Source organism: Tachyglossus aculeatus, chromosome 1, assembly GCF_015852505.1.
Source record: "Tachyglossus aculeatus isolate mTacAcu1 chromosome 1, mTacAcu1.pri, whole genome shotgun sequence".
NCBI classification, from domain to species: domain Eukaryota; kingdom Metazoa; phylum Chordata; class Mammalia; order Monotremata; family Tachyglossidae; genus Tachyglossus; species Tachyglossus aculeatus.
Genome location: NC_052066.1, coordinates 46,276,618 through 46,299,622, shown reverse-complemented (window position 1 = coordinate 46,299,622; position 23,005 = coordinate 46,276,618). Strand labels below are relative to the sequence as shown.

Sequence of the window (23,005 nt, the reverse complement as noted above, 5' to 3'; positions counted from 1 at the left end):
CTTGGTTTTTCTAATATAGTATTCATATTACTCAGATTTATATGAATTGATTTCCAGCTGAAAGCCCTGTTTTCCTGTTTGCTTTGAATTGGCATTCATACTTGCAGGAAATACACATACAAAATCCTGCCATGTTTCTGTTGGCAAGTATTAGGTTATCCTTGTCAGAACATGCCAATAGGACGTCTTAGCAAGCAAGTACTAAGAAAACAAGCAGGCACTCAGACTAAACAGAGAGCCTGCCTGAGTTGTAATGCCTAAATAACGCCAGGATGAGTCCTTCTACCCACTTCCTCCACAGTTTGGTTTCTAGCCATAAAATAATTATGTAGCATGATACAATTATAACTATATGGCCAATTGCCCAAGCCATACCAATAGCTACAATGATGGTGGAAGTATTATTTAGCATTATAATAATAATGGCATTTTATTAAGCGCTTACTATGTGCAAAGCACTGTTCTAAGCACTGGGGAGGTTACAAGATGATCAGGTTGTCCCACAGGGGGCTCACAGTCTTAATCCCCATTTTACAGATGAGGCAACTAAGGCACAGAGAAGTTAAGTGACTTGCCCAAAGTCACACAGCTGACATTTGGCAGAGCCAGGATTTGAACCCATGACCTCTGACTCCAAAGTCTGTGCTCTTTTCCACTGAGCCACGCTGCTTCTCATAAAGCACAATCTCCCCCTCTAGACTCTAAGCTCCTTGTGGGCACAGAACATGTCTACCAACTCCGTCATATTGTACTCTCCCAAGAGCTTAGTGCAGTGCTCTGCACACAGTAAGCACTCGATAAATACCACTGGTTGATAGCGTACTCACTCCAGATGGTGAGGTTCAGATGTGCAGAGCTGTGAGATCATTATTTTATATCAAACAAGTGACACAAAATTCACTGGACTTTCATGGATAAACTGCATCAAATATTCAACAAGTTGAGACAGTCAGCAATCTTCAACAATGAGAAGCAGAATGGCCTAGTGGAAGGAGCATGGGCCTGAAGTATCAGAAAACCTGGGTTCTAATCCCAGCTCCTGCACTTGTCTGCTGTGTGACCTTGGACATGTCACTTAACTTCTCTGTGCCTATTACCTCATCTGTAAAATGGAGATTATTTATTCAATCGTATTTATTGAGTGCTTACTGTTTGCAGATTGAAGCTGTGAGCCCCATGTGGGGCATGGACTCTGTCCAAACTGATTAACCTGTATCTACCCCAGCATATAGTACAGTGCCTGGTACACAGTAAACACTTGACAAATGCCGTAAATACAAAAGTCACAAAGGAAAGGCAACAAATATGTCCTCTTTAAAAGCTCTGGAATATAATTCTCTTCATCATTTCATCAAGTCTTTTGCCGTGCTAGAGGGGAGCAGCTAAAATTTAATGATTCATTCAATCGTATTTATACAGTGCTTACTGTATGCAGAAACACCATTCATTCCATTCAATTGTATTTATTGAGCGCTTACTGTGTGCAGAGCACTGTACTTAGCGCTTGGGAAGTACAAAGTTGGCAACATATAGAGACGGCTCCTACCCAACAGCGGGCTCACAGTCTAGGATGATCATTTCTTGTGTGGACTTCTCTTCCCTGAACTCAACACATCGCACACCATCCTCTTGATTCTTATTACTACTGCTAAAATTGTTTTCTCCATCTGTGTCGTTGACTTTTCCGTACCACCGCACTCCCTTTTTCCAGGAATCAAGTCTGGAGTCCTCACTTGCTCAGCTGGTTATCTTAATTCCCTTATCTCCTCCCACTCCCCAGTTTACTCCCTTCACTCTTCTATAATTGTGTTCAATGCTTCCTTCATTTGGTTATCATCTTCTTGCCTCCAGGCTTCTCTGGTCACACCCTTTGCATATAATGCTCCACCCTATCTATGTCTTCATTATGTTCAAGCAGCTCCTTAAAGCCAACCATTCTTACCTTGTCTTCTCTGACTTAACTGAAAAGGAAGAGCATAAGAAACTGAGATAACCATTTTTTTGTGGTATTTGTTAAGTGCTTACTGTGTGCCAGACACTGTATTAAGTGCTAGGGTAAACACAAACCCCATCAGCCCTGTTCCACGTGGGGCTCAACAGTCTTAATCCCCATTTTAAAGATGAGATAATTTAAGTGACTTGCTCAAGGTCAACAAATCCCAGCAGACAAGTACTGGAGCTGGGATATGAACCGAGATCCTTCTGGTTCCCAGCCCCTGCTCTGTTCACTAGGCCAATGCTGCTTCTTTATGTCTCAGTAATTTTTACTCATTGTTAATCAGTCTTTTTTGAGAGTTAAATATAAATGTGTTTCCTTTCATTCAGAATTTCCTAAATGGCTGCATAAATTAGATTTTTAATTTCAGAACAAAAGAAAAGAAACTAATGTGTATTTTTGATTTTCACGATTTCCTCTAGTTGTAGTGAAGTGTACAAGATCTTAACTTTAAAATTAAAGTAATACTTCCCTTCTGATTTTTGGAGTATTTATCTGCTGAGTTGCAGATTCAAATCTAACTTTGAATCCTACTACTGCCACTGACTAGTTTTGTGGGTTTTCCCTTAACCTAAGATCACATTTCAATTCTTGCAAGGGTAAGTCAAACACTCAGCAGATTGAAGACCACAGAAACCAAAATTTTGGATTAGGCTCCTTGGGCAATACTGAGTAAATGGTTAAGAATCCCTCCCTCTATGTAGGAAAAAAAATTCAATTAATATAGAACCAACTCCTTCAATCTCCTGTAGAGGTGAAACCAATAACCACTGGAATATTATTAGCATTCTCAAGCATTTAGATTGGATGCTTGACAGCATTCTGAAAGGCACAGTCACTGATAAAGAAAAATAAGAACAGTAGAATTCAATCAGGAGAAAAAAATCTTAAGCTTCAAGTAATTAAATTTAATATGCTTTTTGGTTTAGTGTAGATAATGTAATAAACTATAGGTATATATTTCAATCAGCCAAAGGTCTCTTGAATAAACACAGAATCTTTTAAATTCAAATCCTGGGGAGTGGAAAGTAAATGCTTTTGTGGTTAAAAAGGCATCTTCACTGAAAACAGTGGGCATTGTGTGTGCCAGACATCCAAGAGCTTTGGTTTCAGGACTTCATAAAGGGTCTGTTTTCACTGCTAGTTGCCTGTAGGCCCTGAGACCTTTCATCCCATGTGTTTATTTCCCTGTTCCTTCCTCCCCCTCTCCTCCCTATCACCTAATTTAGGTTATTTCTGCTGTTCTTTCAAATGCCTCAAAGAGTTTTTAAATTTAGCACAAAGGTGGCCCCGAGAAATAGCTTTTATAGAATCCCAGTGAAGTTGCATCCGTTTCACATTCTCTCTCCCCCTTTTTCCTTTGCTTCTTCACACTTTACCTTTACTTCCCAGTTCAAAGGCCACGAGTTGCCATACTGCAGCCAGTAAAACTACTAGTAGGTGTTAATGGTGGGTTATTGAGGAAGTGAATAAAAGAAAATTGCAGCATTCACATCAGTGGGGAGTGAAGTTTTTAATGCAGGTGAAAATCCTGGGCTTTTTGAACTAAAGAAAGTTAAATGTGCCACTGTATCAAAGACAGCCACTTTTGTTTCATACCAAAGGAGAGGTCTATAATGCTTTATTGTGAGACTATATCAGTTAGGGAACCCCCCAATAATCTTTGCTTATCAATATACACAGTATATACATCAATCAATCAATGGTATTTATTGAGCATTTTCCATGTGCAGAGCTCTGGACTAAGTGCTGGGGAAAGTACAATGCAATAAAATTTTTAGAGGTGATTCCTTCCCCCCACAAGCTTACTGTTAAGATGGGGAGACAGATAGTAAAATAAATTAGAGGTAGGGAAAATTGGAGAGTATAAGGATATGTACACAAATGCTGTGGGACTGGGAGTGGGATATGAATATCAAACGCTTGAGGTACGGATACAAGTGCTTGGGGAATGAAAGTAGGGAGGGCAAAATAAGGGAAATGAGATATATGCATTGTATTATGGGCATTATCCCAAAGCCCCCGTATATACATTTTATAGATTCCATATTCTGTGTATTACCTCCAAACAAAATCTGAAATCTCTTCCAATTTGCTACATTCACTATTATCTGGAAGGTAAAATTTATCCAATTTAAAGAGCTTTGGTTGCTATTACTACTTCATCATAGTTTGCTTCTACATTTGTTTCCCCCTGGAGTAGTAATAACATTTAAGGATCTTAAAGTGAGTCAAATCAATCAATTGCATTTTTTATTACTTAGTAGTAATAATAATAAAAGTAATAGTAAAAAAATGGTATTTGGGCATTGTTCTAAGTGCTGGGGTGGACATGAGCAAATGAGGTTGAAAACAGTCCCTGTCGGGTGTGGGGCTCACAGTCTCAATTCCCCAATTTTACAGATGAGGTAACTGAGGTCCAGAGAAGTGAAGTGACTTGCCCAAGGTAACTCAGCAGACAAGTGGCGGAGCCAGGATTAGAATCCACGACCTTCTGACTCCCAGGCTCAAGCTGTATCTGCTAGGCCTACACTGCAAGTCTAGAGTGGGAGACAGATATTAAACTAAATGAATAAAATATGGATATCTACATTATGACAAGCAGCATGGCCTGGTGATAGGGTGTGGGCCTGGGAATTTTAGAATTTGCTTTGGATCACATCGCATGCCCACTGTTTCAAATGACTGACCTGAGATTAAAATATTGTTGTTCAACTGCATTATATGCCCTTGAAAAATCTAGCTAGAAAGCAAACGGTGACAAGACGGAAGGCTATGAAATAAACTTAAATATTACAATATAATTAACAAAGATTTGAAAACAACTCCTCTTTGTAACCGTTTTCCCTCTGCTCTGCTGGCCCTGAAACATTGGGAAAATCAGTTCTTTCTCCCCTGCCCAAACTTCAACACAGATTCTTTGATCCTTCCCACCATGGTTTCCCCTCTTGGTTCTTTTCATTATGGACACCTATATCCTCTTTTTTCTCAATCTCTGTGTGTTTTCCACTTCCGGCAAAGGAATTTTGACAGCTACATGAACGATTTCGATTCTCTTCTCCTCAGAGCACCCCCCCGCTTTGTTTTGACCTGATATTTGCACACATGGACTTTTGAGAGTACTGAAATATTTATAAATACCGAATTAATTATGGGGGGTAACATTCCTAAAGAAACTCACTTCAAAGAAAACTTGTGTGGTAACACTACATAGGTCAACTGATGTTGCACACATACTAAACATTTTTTTTTTGATATATCAATTCAGATCAATCAGATCAATCAATCGTATTTTATTGAGCGCTTACTATGTGCAGAGCACTGTACTAAGCGCTGGGGAAGTACCAAATTGGCATCACATAGAGACAGTCCCTACCCGTGAGAGGTGTGGGCTCACAGTCTAAAAGGGGGAGACAGAGAACAGAAACCAAACATACCAACAAAATAAAATAAGTAGGATAGAAATGTACAAGTAAATATAAATAAATAAATAAATAAACAGAGGTAATAAATATGTTACAACCCTATATACATATATACAGGTGCTGTGGGGAGGGGAAGGGCGGTAAGGAGGGGGGGGGGGGGAGATGGAGAGGGGGACTGAGGGGGAGAGGAAAGAAGGGGGCTCATTCTGGGAAGGCCTCCCTGGAGGAGGTGAGCTCTCAGCAGGGCCTTGAAGGGAGGAAGAGAGCTAGCTTGGCGGATGGGCAGAGGGAGGGCATTCCAGGCGCCGGGGGATGACGTGGGCCGGGGGTCGATGGCGGGACAGGCGGAGGGAGCGAGGTACAGTGAGGAGATTAGTGGTGGAGGAGCGGAGGGTGCGGGATGGGCAGTAGAAGGAGAGAAGGGAGGTTGAGGTAGGAGGGGGCGAGGTGATGGAGAGCCTTGAAGCCCCAGGGTGAGGAGTCCTCTGCCTGATGCGCAGATTGATCGGTAGCCATTCGGAGGTTTTTGAGGAGGGGAGTATGATATGTCCAGAGCGTTTCTGGACAAAGATAATCCCGGGCAGCAGCAATGAAGTATGGATTGAAGTGGAGAGAGACACGAGGATGGGGAGATCAGGAGAGAAGGCTAGTGCAGTAGTCCAGACGGGATAGGATAATCATGTTGTACCAGAAAGATGTGCTTTGCCAGGACTATTCTTAACTCCCTAACAGTGTTCTATCCAAAAGTTATCAGTGAAAACAGGTGTTATGGAGAAGTGAATCTTATGTAACATTTTATGGTTAGTTTCTGCTGGCTTTCCTTAGTTGAGGATTTATTCCCTTTGCTTTCCATGACAACTAGCATTCACTACTCACACTACTCTAAATGGAAGTAAGGTTCATTTTCCACATGCCCCCAGCAAGATTAGTGAAAAACCCAACCAGAGAAAAACCTGCTTAGTTGATCACGTGCACCACACCAAGGGCAGACAGGCAATTTTTTTCCCAAGGGAATTTGTCAATTACCCTGATCTGACCCCCAGCCATCCTTTGATGAAGAAGGTTCATTTTATAAATTCCCCTTCTTCATGCTGGCTCCCGCCCTCCTCTTTCCCAATTCATTCTTTCTAGTACTAGGCATTCAAACCAAAAAAAGCCCTTTTTCACAGAGTGTATGCCTAAAGAATTCTGAAAGACGGTATAATAAACCCTGTAAGGAAATGGCTCCTCTCACAGTCAATGATCACCACGCTATATTATGTTGTTCAGGAAATCCAGTCTTTGCAGTTTACCCCAAAGGTGAGCCACCAGAAAAGAGGATCCTTAGTAAACTCCCAAGTGAGGCCAAGTGAGGCAACCAGGTTTTCCTCATTCAGTGACTCACGTTTTGGCAGGTATAGCTTGATTGTTATTGTAAAGACGGCATATTTGGAGGGATTTCAGGTGTATATGAAACATATTTCGATTCTTCCCTGTTGTTTAGCTCTTTTTTGAAATTTTGTTTTTGTGGCATGGAATGACAAATGGTGGGAGAGAAAAAAAAAGCTTTAAGAAAGAGAGGCTGGTGACATCTCTAACAGAGATGCCGAGCTTGTCGAACAATAAATCAGTTGAGTTGCTCCCCTGATGGCCTCCCTTCAGCCCTGGGAGACTCTTTTTCTCGATTTTGTGATGTCTCCTGGTTGTTGTTTCACTTCCGTCAGCGGAGATGTCCGATATGGTCAAGAGAGTTTGAAACATTTTACACTCAATTTTCTTTCCATTTTCTGTGACAGTTTTACTTATCTGTCCTTTTCTGAATTTAAGGGGGAAAAGGACATATGACTTCGTCATTTCTGTCCTTTTTCCATTCGTTTTCATATCCTCGTAAAAATTCCACAGTTCCAGGGCAAAAAAATAAAAATGCATTCTGTAAGAAAAAACCTCTAATCTCTAGTTCTACAGAAACAGCTTTGTTAGATAAGATTTAAAATTTCATGAATGTCCCCCTTTATCCCTGGAGATCCCCCATCTTGTACCAGCTATTGTCAGTAGCGGCCTGGCTCGATAACAGCTGGCTAGAGACGTGACCACACAGTAGCAGCACAACTAGAATTGGACAGTCTGGTTCATAAATCTTTAGAAAAATGTTATCCTGAGCAAAGCCCCCGAATCTGTTCCCGTCACAGTCGAAGGGGGACGGCATTGTTTGCTCGACAATATAGAGCAAACCCCCCGGCTGCTGTGGAACTGGCAGAAAATGATCCCACTGGTATATATCTTTGCTGGACATATCTCTATCGCCTGCAGATGCAAAAAATTGAGAGGTACTCACTATTGCTCATAAAGGTATTCGGCACTTTAATTTCCTATGGCGAATTCCGTGCATTGTTTACAGAATCATGTTTTCCTCTCAAGGGAATTAAAAGTATACGATGCAACCACCACTTTTCTGTAACAGAAACTGTGAACCTCTCAATGTAACTTGAACGTTAAAAACCAATAAAAGTGACTTTCTACGAATTATTCTGGAGGGAAGACAATAAGGTTTATAGAGCCAAAACTAGCTGTCCTGGTTATGTCAGCATTGTTGCCACCCAGAGGAACAGGAGGAGCATTGTCTAATTCCCACCTGTTTATTCTCTCCCCCAATCCTTAGTTTCAGTGCTCTACTCACAGTAAGCACTTAATAAATACTATTACCTCTATGGCACCCTTTGCCACTCGAGTGACTTCTGAGACAATCTTTAGCGATCCATCACCATTTCCCCTGAATAAGACATGCCCTCTAGTTCTCTCTTGTTTTCTTCTCTCCCTCTCCTTCCTTAACTAATGGCCATTATGATAAGCACTTACTACATGCAAAGCACTGTTCTGAGCATTGGGGAGGTTACAAGTAATCAGGTAGTCCCACCCGGGGGCTCACAGTTTTAATCCCCATTTTTACATATGAGGTAACTGAGGCACAGAGAAGTTAAGTGACTTTGCCAAGGCCACACACAGTTGCCAGTGCCCTTAATGTGGCACTCCAGGCCTAAGGGACTGCAGCACTCAGTCCTCTCAATGCATCAAGAAATATGAGTGAGATGAAGCAGCATGGCATAGTGGATAGCGCATGGGCTAGTAGTCACAAAGGTCATGGGTTCAAATCCCAACTCTGCCACTTGTCTGCTGTGTAACCTCGGACAAGTCACTTCACCTTCCCTGGGCCCTCAGTTCCCTTATCTGTAAAAATAGGGATTAAGATTGTGAGCCCCACATGGGACCAGGGACCTGTTTCCAACCTGACTTGCTTTTCTCCACCCCAGCGCTTAGAGCAGTGTCTGGCACATAGTAAGTGCCGTAACAAATAATCAATCGTATGGTACAAAATACCATAGTTATTATTAATTATATGTGTGGAAAGCACATGAGAGTCATAATATAATCGAAGGCGTTTAGGACTCATTTGAATTATAAAACCATTAATAGCTAAGGCCAAACCACATGGCCCTAGTGAGAAAAACCATGGCCCTGGGACTCAGGAGACCTGGGTTCTAATCCCTGGCTCAGATAATTTACATGCTGGTGTGATCATAGTTAAGTGACAACTTCTCTGATCCAACTGTATAATGGGGATGAACTACCTGTTTTCCTGCCCTTTGCTGTGAGCTCCAGTCTTGGGTAGGAAACTCGTGACTGACAAGATCATCAAGGTTAAACAAATATGGAAATTGCCATAATAAATGGTAAGAAATAATAATAATCCATTTTGTCTTTTTTCTCTCATAGCTCCTTCCTTCAATTGCTTTGATCCAGGCCTAAAGAAATAACAAGATTACGCAGTTGCGTTAGCTTGGTTAGAGCCTGATAGGCCCAAATGGGAGTCATCTTGGAGTATGCAGTCAAAATTATGAGAAGGTATGAATAATTAAAGGAAAAAATTGATTGCTAATTGTTATTTATTTGTGCGCCCTCTAGACTAATAAAGCTTGTTGGGGGCAGGGAAACGTGTCTACCAACTCTGTATTGTAATCTTCCCCCCCCAAGCACTCAGTATAACACTCTGCACTCAGTAATATCACAATAAATGCTGTTAAACGCCAGTTCCTTAAACTAGTTCATTTTCAGGCAATGTATATTTGGCTTCACAATCATATCCAGTTGTGGACTTCAAGTGCGTGAATGGTACACTAACAATCAGAATAATATACTGCATCTAATGTGGTTATTTTCTTTTTTCTCTTAAATTATTATAAACAGAATTCTACACTATTACTGAAAGGGCATTATACTTTAAATCAATAGAACCAAGAGAAATCCAGAGCCTCCACTTACAGCTTAGGGTAATAGGTGAAAGCCATGAAAAGTGATTATAGTCATATAATAATATAGTCATAATATCTGTTTAAGTTGATACCTGCTGCTCAGAATGATTGTGTGGGCTTAATAGCTTTGAAGAAAAAAATAATGAAAAAAAAATTTACATTCATGAGACTTGCTCAGTTAGGGAAAAATGGTATTTTCAAATAATTTGCCTGCATAAATATAGGATGTTGAAAGTTGATTTTTGCTTTTAAGTTGTATGAAAAAGAACAAGTTATTCTTCTCTTTTGAGATCATCCCAATGGAAAAGGGCAGTATATTGTCTTTGAAAATAGATTGCAATATTTCCTGGAACAATTTCTAGCCCAAAAGGAGGACTTTAACTTAACTTTTAGCAGTCATGTCCCTGGGTGTAGAAGGAAGAAAAGCCAAACTATCAACGTATAACCTTCTTTGGTCTCAAAAACAGAGGTACTGAAGGTCAGGATGTTTGCTAGTGGTTTCCAGTGGCCCATATTAAAAATGCTCATTGACTCCTGAATTTCTAGGGTCTTTTCTAGCCAACATAATAATGCAATCCCTTCCCCACAGCACCTGTACATATGTATATCTGTTTGTACATATTTATTACTCTATTTATGTATTTATTTATTTTATTTGTACATATCTATTCTATTTATTTTATTTTGTTAGTATGTTTGGTTTTGTTCTCTGTCTCCCCCTTTTAGACTGTGAGCCCACTGTTGGGTAGGGACTGTCTCTATATGTTGCCAATTTGTACTTCCCAAGCGCTTAGTACAGTGTTCTGCACATAGTAAGCGCTCAATAAATATGATTGATGATGATGATGAGTATTTGGGAGATATTTTGAAACACTCTGTCTCCATCTACTTCCAGGCCCCCAATCCTTTGTCTAAGTCAAATGGCTCCAGCAATTTTCACAATGCACTGAGGATTTTTTCTTCATTCTTTCCCACATCCTTTCTTGTGATAGGATCAAAATGAACGCAGCTACCGAATTGTTAGGACGGCATCCAGAAACACTGATATCAAAGGCCTGAATCCTTTGACTTCCTATGTATTTCATGTGCGGGCCCGGACTGCAGCCGGATATGGAGATTTCAGCGAACCATTTGAATTCACAACCAACACAGGTAACTAATTTCTTACATTTAGAAAGGAAAATCTCTCATATTGATTACAGCAACCTTATTCTAGCTTCACTACTCTATTCTAGCTTCACTACTTATTCTAATCTCACTACTATGTAGTGAGATTAGTCTTTTGTTTACCTCCTTGAAGATGGTATTGACTCCAAATTCTTCCACATGGTGAATGACCCGTGAATACAGGTCTATTGTGACCGATTCAATAAATATGAGGTTAACAACACATCTTGCCCTAAGAATCATTAGGCATGTATATTTCAGTGTGTTTCTGAAAAACCAGAGACTCTCTTTCAGTGTAATTTTTTCACCCAGGGTCAGCATTTGAAATTCTTGAATTGCCTTAAATCTAGTCTGCATTATTCCTCTAACAAATCTATTCCTCTAAAAGAAGAGAGAACACTTTGCCATTTATGCTTTTGTAATAGTTTGATATAAACAAAGGGCTTCCTGGCCACCATTCTTTCCCAGGTATTTTGAACCCTTCCACACTAAATTCAGTGTCTTGCTAATTAGCCAGCCTAAACAGAAGGCGTGAAAAAAGCATTTTTTTCTCTTGCACATGCTGTTTAAACCAGGCCAGGTCAGACCAGTCTTTTTTAACACACCCTGGGGATGAAGTGACAAATCTCAAAATACGGCAAAGCTGGTCAAGGGTGAATATTAAGAGACTACTTGTTCAGCTGGATTTCCCTTTTGTAACGAGCATCTGGGGGCAACAATTCAGTGGGCATCAAAATAACCATGAAATACTTCATCAGAGGCTGATCTGAGATGAGAGACAGAAGGAGCAAGAAACGGTCCTTGTTCTTAGCAAGCTGAAGTTTTCCAAATCATTATGGAATAGACTGTCTTCATTACGGCCTCCTAGAAACTGAATTTGGTGAAGGTTCATGAGAGGCTCAGAGTAGTCTGCAAAATCAATCAATCAATCAATCATATTTATTGAGCGCTTACTGTGTGCAGAGCACTGTACTAAGCACTTGGGAAGTACAAGTTGGCAACATATAGAGACAGTCCCTACCCAACAGTGGGCTCACAGTCTAAAAGGGGGAGACAGAGAACAAAACCAAACATACTAACAAAATAAAATAAATAGAATAGATATGTACAAGTAAAATAAATAAATAAATAGTCTCTGCAAATTAGATTGAAGTATTTCCTATCCCTTATATCCTTAACGTTGATAGATGTTGTTAAACAGAAGAAGTGTGCCTGATGGTAACTTTTTTTGTACTTAGTCCCTTCACGAATCATTGGAGATGGTACCAATTCCACAGTACTCCTGGCTTCAGTTGCGGGCAGTGTTGTTCTGGTAGTCATTCTCATTGCTGCGTTTGTCATCAGCAGAAGGTAAGACCCTCTTTTTCATTTTCTTTCTCTTTCTCCTTCTCTTCTTTCCTCTCCCTTTCCCCTTTCCTGTTCTTCATCCTATTTTAAGAAGGATCTTTGGGCCTTCTCCAAGGAAAGCTACATTTCTTGATTAGCATCCAAAACAGTGGATTTGCATTACACAGTCTCTCCCTTGGAGCCCTAGTTTTTCTAGTGTTAGTACCCAGCAGGGTGAAACTATGCACTGTCAACTGCAAAGTAGAATCTGGTAATCTGCTGTGGAGAAACAAGCCAGTTGGTAATTTCTGAACCCTATGATTTGGCATTGATTATACTGCAGAGTGAATCTTCCTAGCCTGGTTACGCTATTCATAATAGAAAGCATTCCAGGCATGTGACTCTCCCCGACTTCTCTCGTACTTAGCACCAAATTCAATATCATCAGTATTTATTTAGCATACCCACAATAGAAAGAGAAACTGTACTGGAAGACTTTTACTGTCTTGAATGTATTTTGTATCAGTGCCCTTCATTGGCCAAAATGATGAGTTCTGACTCAGCCCAAGCTCCAGGCAAGCTGAAATCCATCTCTTTTTGGTTGGGCCTAGTTGGCCTAACCTCACTTCTGTTTTCTCTTTATTAACTAAAGTAGGGAAGCAATGTGGCCTAGAGGATAGATCCCGGACCTGAGTGTCAAAAAGACCTGTGTTCTCAACCCAGCTCTGCCACTTGTCTGCTATGTGACCTTGGGCAAGTCACTTCACTTCTCTGTGCCTCAGTTATCTCATCTTTAAAATGGGGATTAAGACGGCGAGCCTCATGTGGGACAGGGACTGTGTCCAACTTGATTATCTTCTACCTACCCCAGCCTTGAACATAGCAAGTCCTTAACAGATGCTGTTAAAAAAAAAATAAAAAGGAAGGGTATATAATCAAACTTCTCTAAGGACTCTCCTCTTAGATTCTAAACTTCTTGAGTGAAGAGATTACTTCTATTTTGTGTTTCCTACAATCCAGACAGTAAGTGCTAAATAAATACTGACAACATTGAACTTGATGCTAAGTATGAGAGAAGTTGGGGAGAGTCACATGTCTGGAATTGGCCATTTGCTCTGTTGGGGTTTGCAATTCCATTGAGTGCAGTGCTCTGTACACAGTAAGTGCTCAATAAATACGATTGAATGAATGAATTGAGTGTAAAGAATGCCACCAATTTGTGAGTTAATCCTTTTCCATGACTAGGTAGTGACACCACATGCCAATATAAACACAGAATAAATAGTAAATGATGATACCTGGGGTGCTATTTTAATCAGTTGCTATATGCCAAGTACTATACTGACAGCTGGGGTAGATTGCAAGATTATCAGGTCAGGTGCAGTCCCTGTCCCACATGGGGCTCACAGTTTAAAGGGAGTGTAAAACGGTAAAAAAAAAAACAAAAGTGTTAGGGGAGTTGCATGTGTTTTGCTTTTTTCTTTTTGGGGGGGGGTTCATTTTCAAGAGGCTTATAATCTTTGGGGAAACAGCCTTCCCATTCTGTGATCAGTATGGGCTTCTTCTCTATCTGTCACAAATGTAGAAAGAGGATGTATGGGGTTATGGTATCTCTACAATGAAAAGCGGCTCCCAGAAAATGGGAATCTGACTTTGTATGGAAGGTGGACAATGTGGCTCATACAATGGTTATCCTGGTCAGATTTACTCTTGTTTTATTCCATGTCATTTAAAATGGTCTAAACCCTTGGCCACCTAATCAGCTGCAGATAGACATTCATTGTAGTGGGTTTGGGGGGTGGAGGTGTTCGCTTAAAGCATTCATGCTGGCAGGAAGAAAGGGAAAATGAACATGTGAAAACGTAATGCAGAGAGACAGGTTTATTATAAGCCATTCATACAGAAAAGAACATTATCTAGCATGACGACTTAATTTCCTTTCTGCTTTTATTGATCACTTTATTATTTAAGGCAGGATTGATAGCAGGGTTGCATCGATTTCTAATTATGAGTCGCCACCTTGGAGATCGAGCCTGTGGTGAAGCAATGGGGAGTGATTCCTTTCCCCTCCTCCCCCATAAAAATAAAATTGTCACTTCCCAAGGCTGATAAACACTGCTTGGTGATTGGCCCTCAATGGATCACTTTTTTAGAAAATTGAAATGTCAACCCCTTGCCCTCATATTGATTCTCTCTTTAGTATCAGCCATAAAGCTGTCAGAAGGAAAGGCTGCCCGGAGCCCAGGTAGCTGACAGGCTCCTGTGGCAGATGCACAGGAAACCAATTCTTCTCTCCGTTCTGGCTGTCTGGTTTCGTTATCTCAGCCCATGAGTGCTTAAATAGGACAAGAACAGGTAAAGAGCAGATTGGTAATGGGGACAAAAGTCCTGGCGCTAGCCTTAGTGGGAGTGGGAACAAAAGGGGGGTAAAAGGGATAAGGGGGTTCCAAGATGTCCCTCAGATGTGTCTCCTTGTGGTTTGAAGAGAAATAGACAGAACAAAGCCTGGAAAATGCTAAGTAGCTCAACTTCAACAATGCCCTTTGCTGAATGTCCTACTTCTTGTGAATGTGCAGTTTCTTGGACTGCTTAGGAGTATAGCAAGCCATGAGTTTTACCGGTTGGCTAGCGAGCATTAGGACCCGGGCATTTCATGAGCAAATTCTTTAAAGCTGTCGTGGTATTCTGTAATCTTATTGTTTCTGCAAGTGCCCAAACTGGAATCGAGTTGCGATATACATGAGCATGGGAAGTATAACGTGTGGTAAAGGAAGATGGTGAAAAACTGCTTTGTGATTTGGTTGGAGGTTAAATTCTTTGAGGCACTGAGAAACCATTAATTTATGACAAACTGAACAACCTTGCACTCTTTCCTTAGTGAATTACTTATGCTTCTCTGAAAGACTGGTGAGCACAAAAGAATGAAATCCCTATATATCCACTTTAAATGACTCTGATGGTGTCATGTAAATTAGTGGGCAGCCTGGAAGCCTGAGTAGTGTTAAATAGGCTTTTCCAATTGCTGTGCTTAATTCAACGATTTCAAATGAGAACTTAGAAAGAACAGATATTTTAAAACTTCAGGGACAGACACAATGAAGAAAAAAGAAAAATGGCTTTTATGACTCCTCACTAGTAAATTACTTAAATCCTCAAAAATGTCTGAGAGGAGCAATTCTTGTTATTAGATTGCTTTTCCTTCTTTAATATGCACTTAAGTTGAATAAATTGCCTACCTTTTACCTAATTAGTCTATGGAACAGATGAACCACATCAATCAAACCTTCTGCGTTGCGCCCCAAAGTTTAGCACTTATAATCTAAGCCGGGCCTCACCCTCCTGTTCCCTCTTTCCCCCATTTTTGTTTTGTTTGTGAATGGTCAAGGTGCCCTGAGCAGCACACTGGTTCGGGGGGAGATACGGTGGAATTTTCCTTTTTTCATGGAATTTGTTAAGGGCTTACTATGTACCAGGCACTGCAACTAAGCACGGTACTTGCTACTATACCACATATACCCACTAATGTCCCTATCATATGCATGTAAAGGTTTGGGGAGGAATCCCTCTCTCCTCTGGGAGACAGAGCACTGGCATGGGAGTTAGAAAGTCATGGGATCTAATCCCAGCTCTGCCACTTGTCTGCTGTGTGACCTTGGGCAAGTCACTGCACTTCTCTGAGCCTCTGTTACCTCATCTATAAAATTGGGGCTCGAGACTGTGAGTCCCCATGTGGGACAGGCCCTGTGTCCAACCTGATTTGCTTGTATTCACCCAGCACTTAGTACAGTGCTTGCACATAGTAAGCACTCAACAAATACCAACATTATTATTATTATTATTATTACTATTATTATTATATTACAGATGAGACTTGCCTCACTTTCTGGCCCCTGTGGTTCTGAAAGCTCTGTATTCCCTTCCTTAGCATCACCTCCACCTCCCCCTCCAAAACCAGCAACTCCCCTCCTCTCCCCCCATCCTCCACCCCCGACCTTTACTCTCAGCACCCGAAATCCCTATAATTTATAAAATTCTAACTGGCGACAAAGGTTCCTTCTGTCATTCAGGTGAGTTGCCTCTGAATGTCAATTTCATCCTCCACTCCTCTGTCTGCTGTTTAGGTTCCCCATTGGCTCACTGACTGAATAATGAGTTTCCATGGGTTTTTTTTTTCAGGACAATAAGAGACTGCAGTGGTTCCACCATGAGGGCAGAGAGGAAAGGTCCATCAGGTGACAAAGGTAGAACTGGAAGTAGAGAATTTTTATGGTTCGAAGGTATGTATTAAAAAGCTAGTAAGCTACAATTAGTGTAGTAAACAGTAATCCTGTGGTTTCCTTTTTAACATGCCCTGAAACGCCTTTTTTTGAAGTAACATTAAAGAGTTTTTAATGAGAAAATGTCACCACCACCTAAGCCCATTTGCATTCATTCCTCATCCCCATGGTCTCAGGATGATAGTGTTATACCTAAATTGAAATATAATGTTGAATTAAAATTAAATAAGATCTTTCCCCAGAATGAATTGGATCTTGTGAGATAAAACGGTTAAAAATAAAAACTGCTACTTGAGCTACAGGCCTGTGGCTATTTACACTGGATACCTGACTTTTGATATAGTAATAGAGATCTTTTTTTGAGCAGTCATTTGAGCAGTCAATGCCCTGTACTAAGCCACTGAATAAAGGAAAAGTTGGGTCTCTTCCAATTTATCTCAAAATTGAAACTCAGTAGAGAAGTTACCAGTCCCTTGTATCATTTTTTTAAAGGAAACAGGCTTAAATCTATATTTAGATCTAAAGTGACTTTGAAGACATTCTTACAATTTTACATAACATTTTTTAGTTGTTCTGATAACATGAAAGTCCCGCAGGAATTAAGAGCCATATCCTAGCCTCTGTGTACAGCCATGGTTCTCTCTAGCATCAATAGGTTTTGTTTTACTTATACTTAATTGTGTTTTCGTGTAGTTTTCTTCATGATACTGCATCAGATTTACACAGACAGAGTTTTCAGTCTCACTCATCCGAAATTTAAAGAACTTGTGGGCTCCAAAAGAACAGCATTCTAGGTATCAAAATGAAAGCAGCATGGCGTATATGGATAGAGCACAGGCTTGGGAGTTAGAAGGTTATGGGTTCTAATCCCAGCTCTGCCATTTATGGCTAGAACATGGGCCTGAGAGTTAGAAGGATCTAGGGTTCATAATCCTGGCTCAGCCACTAGGTCTACTCTGTGACTTGTGGCAAGTCACTTAACTTCTCTATGCCTCAGTTACCTCATCTAACAAAATGGGGATTAAGATTGGTGAGCCCCATGTGAGACATGGACTAAGTCCACCTTGATTATCTTGTATCTACTCCAGCATTTAGTACAGTGCCTGACAAATAGTAAACATTTAACAAATACCATAAAAAAAGAGAAATGTACAGGACTTAGGGTTTAGCCTTCTGACCACTCAGTTTGTGACAGATCTGTTGTATTTCTTTCCCAGGTCTCTATAAACAGGTCCATCACTTTTGAGCCACAGGGCTCAGAGGCCCGAGGTGAGGCAGAGGAAAGATGTGCATTTTAAAACGATAAATACTAGACATTAAGGGGTCATGTTATATCAGTGCCAGACTGAGAACAGACTAGTTGAAAATTGGATGATTGAGTATGGAAGCAGATGAACAGCCACCCCTACAAGAGAAAGCATTAGAATGAGGGTGTAACAGCCCAGAGCAAACTAGTTTGTCTGCGTGCAAGCCTGTCTTCAGTTGGGGCTACAGGACAACTCACACCTCTGTGTAGGTGGAGTGCTAGGCTCAAGAACTTTATACTCCTGAAGATTTTCTAGCCAAGGATTTCAAAATGCTTGAATTAATAGTCAATTGCTGACTCAGGATATGATGTAGGTGAAGTGTTTTTTTTTTTCAAACAAAGAGCTTATAGGAGTTCTCACTCCAATTTCTTTAAAGCCAAGTAGCTGATTTCACTATTGTATCAAGCCTAGGAAGGTATGATTTTCCATTATTCTTCTAGTAAAAATGATAATGATGAAAATGTATTTATTTTTTATGTATCTATTTATTTATTTATATTAGTGTCTGTCTCCCCCTCTAGACTATGAGGTTCATTGTGGGCAGGAATATGTGAGTCTGTTTTTTACATTGTACTCTCCCAAGTCACTTAGTACAGTGCTTTGCACATGGTAAGCACTCCATAATATGATTGAATGAATGGATTGAATTAAAAATTAGGCTTAGAAAATTAATTGTTACTATTATTTGCACAAGTGTCCCCCTTCTCTTGCTCTCCATTACCCTCCATCTCTTGTTGTTGTTTTTTTCAAATTTAGAGCAGTGTAAACATCTTTCCCACCCCAATATGCTTGATATCTGTAAGAATCATCATCATTCATCGGTTCAAATCCCAGCTCCGCCACTTGTCAGCTGTGTGACTTTGGGCAAGTCACTTAACTTCTCTGTGCCTCAGTTCCCTCATCCGTAAAATGGGGATTAAGACTGTGAGCCCCACTTGGGACAACCTGATCACTTTGTATCCTCCCCAGTGCTTAGAACAGTGCTCTGCACATAGTAAGCGCTTACCAAATTCCATCATCATTATTATTATTATTAATTGGGAGTGTACAAAACAACAGATATGTAAGACTCAAGTAAATTGCTTTCAGTTTTTAAAAAAGTGATTACTAGTAACATTTATTCCTTCATTCATTCAATCATCATTCATTTTTTCATCCTGACCTTAAGATGCATCTTATAGTCAGCATAGGCACACAAAATCTTCCTGGAAAAAGGTTAAGGGAACCTCAGATAAGCTAAGGATTTAAAAATTCTAGTGAATCATATTTTCTGTGAAAGTGTATTTCTCTTTACCTGTATGAAGAAATCTCACTTTGGGGATCTGTTTTCTCTCTGCTGAAACTGAATCACTAAAAGCTTCCATCAAAGGTAAAGAATGCAGTTCCCTGTTCTGTTTTAGGTGTTAGTGATGTCATCAACTAACCCAGATTAAAATTTTTGGTAGGTAAGAGCCTGGCTCTCGCCTTGACTTAATGTAGCAAGACATTTATTTTCAGTTGTAATAGTTAAATGCTGTTTTTTGCATTTCAACAGAACGCAGTAAATACAGTAAGGCTAAGCAAGAGGCAGATGAAGAGAAACATTTGAATCAAGGTAAGAAGGTTTAGAGCTTGGGTTTTGTAATCTTATCCATAAAACTGCTTCATGTTTTATGTGAAGAAGTGGAATATGATATGCATTTCTGTTTTTCTTTGTGCAAGCCTCCAAAATGATTCACTTCTAATGGCTAGAAAGCTGCAAGGGAGTATTTTTTAAGACTGCATGGTGAGAAAAGGGAAACTGAATTTCTCCAGGAATCTCCCAGTTTTTTTTCCTACTCTCAACTTGTTCCAACATAACAAGGGCATAATGTTGTTTTAATTCATCACTGAAAGTTCTCTCTATATTTTGAAGAGTTGAAGTGGGGCACGGATGGGGCATCCATAAAGCGAGACCATTTGTCCCTAAAACTAGTGGGGAGAAACGGCAGAAGAGCCGAGGAACGTTACACCAAGAGAGATATATACAAGCATGAGACAGAGACAGCGGAGATGTATGCTGTCTCCCTTCCTGTCTCATCAAAATGCAACTTAAACCTACACACCCCACACTCACACCCATATCTTTTTCTCCACCTCCTATTAGGGAACTAGCTGCTTCATCCTGTTGACCTGTCTCCTAACTGCTCTATCTCAACACTTAGCCTCCAGTGCCAAGGATCAGCTTACTCATACACATTCATGCTCTCATCCAAACAGATTCATCCACCCACGCTCACATTCACAAGATGGCCAGACGTCTACAGCATCCCTCTGTGGGAAAACTGTGGCAACTGAGCCCTTGTGCGGTTTTAAGTAAATAGTCTCTGAAGATGAGGGAGAATGAATATGCCTGTGAACTCTTCAGAATTGTGCAGAATTATCCTGCTCTAGAATCCCATCTCTTCCAGATAGTTCCACAGTCTTTCTACATCCAAGAGGCCTTCCCTTCTCCGTAGTCATTGGTATAAGGCAGCCATTGAGTGAGTCACTGTTACCCTACAGCACTTCTGAATCTTCTCTAGGATCACAGACATCTCACCATCTTGGTGCTGGCTCACTCTAGCTATATTCATAGTAGCAAATACTCTATGTTGGTAATAGTTGCTCCTGATAAGATCCCAAATGAGACATTTGGGAAGTAGAAGGAAGAGTCAGACAGGTCTCTCAAAATTGCTGCTATCTCATTGAAAGTGTGGCTATTTTATCCCTACTATCAAGACATTTTCACTGTTCTTTAATATTTATCTGAAACCCAAGTTGTGCAAAAGCTCTGAATGAACTAGAGATTCATTTGGGCTCCAGGTCTAGAATACTCACAATTAAAATTTAACATACAAAATGGTTTGAGGGTAGAGACTGTGTCTTTTACTTCTTTTACAGTACCACGCTAAGGAACTAGTTGCCCCTCGGTAAATACAGTGAAATAATATGAGCAACCTGAGTTTTTTCCATTGCTGAGCTGTTACCAAACTATATGTAGAAATAGGGAAACATGTATCTCAGGTAGCGTGGTAGGTACAGCCAGTATTTTCAAACAAAGTCACACCTTTTTTACTCTTAGGGGTGAGAACCTATGTGGAGATCCTTTTACCTATGAAGATCCTAACCAAGCTGTCCGGGAATTTGCCCAAGGAAATAGATGCCTCTTGCATCAAGATTGAAAAAGTCATTGGAGTTGGTAAGTGTTCACATATTTACATTATTGCTGCTAGTTTAATATTTAATTTTTACTAAGATTCTACGGGTTCATCTGGCCGAGGAAATTCACTCTTTGAAGGTAAACTTTAGTTGAAAATTTGAGTTTTCTCCAAATCTGTACTGGGCTGGACCAATGTTAATCACCCATTTGAACTCTAGCAGAAATTGATCAGTAGAGATATTATCAAAGTGTTTGAAGACTTACACCTCCAACGATAGCTCGGGAATCCTAATATTAGTTGATTTCTTTATTGAGAGAGAATATTTCAAGCTACTCCAAGTCCTCACCCTTTTTCAGGAAGGGTAAGGGAGAAATGGTGAACATAGAGCAGGATGAAGTGTGGGGAAGATCACCAGTATCTTTATCAACAGTTCTCAGTTTGGCAGGCTGATCCCTTGACCACTTTTAATGAATTCGTTCAATTCATTCAATCATATTTACTCATTCATTTAGTCATTCATTCAATCATATTTATTGAGTGCTTACTGTGTGCAGAGTACTGTATTACGCACTTGGAAAGTACAATTCGGCAACAAATAGAGACAATCCCTACCCAACAACGGGCTCACAGTCTAGAAGATAATTGTGGTATTTGTTAAGTGCTTACTATGTGCCAAGCACTGTACTAAGCACTGGGATGGATACAAGCAGATTGAGTTGGACACAGCCCCTGTTCCGCTTGGGACTCACAGTCTTAATCCTCATTTTACAGATGAGGTAACTGAGGCACAGAGAAGTTAAATGACTTGCCCAAGGCCACAAAGCAGACAAGTGAGGGAGCTGAGAGTAGAATTCATGACCCTCTGAGGTAGGGACTGTCTCTATATGTTGCCAATTTGTATTTCCCAAGCGCTTAGTACAGTGCTCTGTACATAGTAAGCTCTCAATAAATACGATTGATGATGATGATGATGGACCATGCTCTATTCACCATGCCATGCTGCTTCTTGAGCACTTACTGTGTGCAGAGCACTGAACTAAGCACTTGGGGAGAATACAATACAGCAATAAACAGACACATTCCCCTGCCCACAACAAGTTTATAGTCTAGAGAGTCTATGAGTCTAATGATGGCATTTATTAAGCATTTACTATGTACAAAGCACTCTTCCCAAGTGCTGGGGAGGTTTACAAGGTGATCAAGTATTCCCCCGTGGGGCTCACAGTCAGTCCCCATTTTACAAATGAGGCAACTGAGGGCCCAGAGAAGTGAAGTGACTTGCCCAAGGTCACATAGCTGACAATTGGTGGAGCCAGGATTTGAACCCATGACCTCTGACTCCAAAGCCTGGGCTCTTTCCACTGAGCCATGCTGCTTCTCTGATTGAGTCTACCCAATGATACCACCCAACCCCAAAACCTCCTAGATTCAGGGACATGAATTAATCATTTCCAAGCCCTAATATTGTTCATTCATTTATTCATTCAATCATACTTATTGAGCACTTACTGTGTGCAGAGCATTGTACTAAGCACTTGGGAAGTACAAATCAGCAACATATAGAGATGGTCCCTACCCAGTAATGGGCTCACAGTCTACAAGGGGGGAGACAGACAACAAAACAAAACAAGTTGACAGGAGTCAATACCATCAGAATAAATAGAATTATAGCTATATACACATCATTAATAAAATAGAGTAATAAATATGTAGAATTATACACAAGTGTTGTGGGGAGGGGAATGGGGTAGGGCAGAAGGAGGGAGTGGGGCTGATGGGGAGGGGAGAAGGAGCAGAGGAAAAGGGGGGGCTCAGACTTGCACAAGAAATACAAGCAAATAAGTCTGTAGGATTCAGTAGCTCACAAGTGAGTTTTGGGAAGTTTGTTCATCCCAGCTCTGTCCAGACATTGTATTTGGGCCCAGTTGCCTGATCTACATAGGAGAGAAAATGAAGAAAAGCCCATTTACTCAGGGGCATATTATGATGTATTTCAGACCACAAATGCAAACTCATATGCCTATCTTAGATCAGTTCTATTTAAGAAGAGGGTGGTGGCT

The 23,005-nt window shown here is 40.5% G+C and overlaps 1 protein-coding gene across 1 annotated transcript in view; it reads left to right on the top strand.

Annotated features, from left to right (window-relative positions):
* The window catches only part of EPHA4 (EPH receptor A4), a 145,421-nt gene that overhangs the window by 98,557 nt on the left and 23,859 nt on the right, over nucleotides 1–23,005 (top strand). The window contains 8 exon segments of the mRNA XM_038744794.1: nucleotides 7,228–7,332; nucleotides 9,998–10,146; nucleotides 10,700–10,859; nucleotides 12,113–12,224; nucleotides 19,320–19,378; nucleotides 20,867–20,883; nucleotides 20,886–20,933; nucleotides 20,935–20,983. Of these exon segments, the coding sequence (XP_038600722.1) occupies nucleotides 7,228–7,332; nucleotides 9,998–10,146; nucleotides 10,700–10,859; nucleotides 12,113–12,224; nucleotides 19,320–19,378; nucleotides 20,867–20,883; nucleotides 20,886–20,933; nucleotides 20,935–20,983 (699 nt within the window).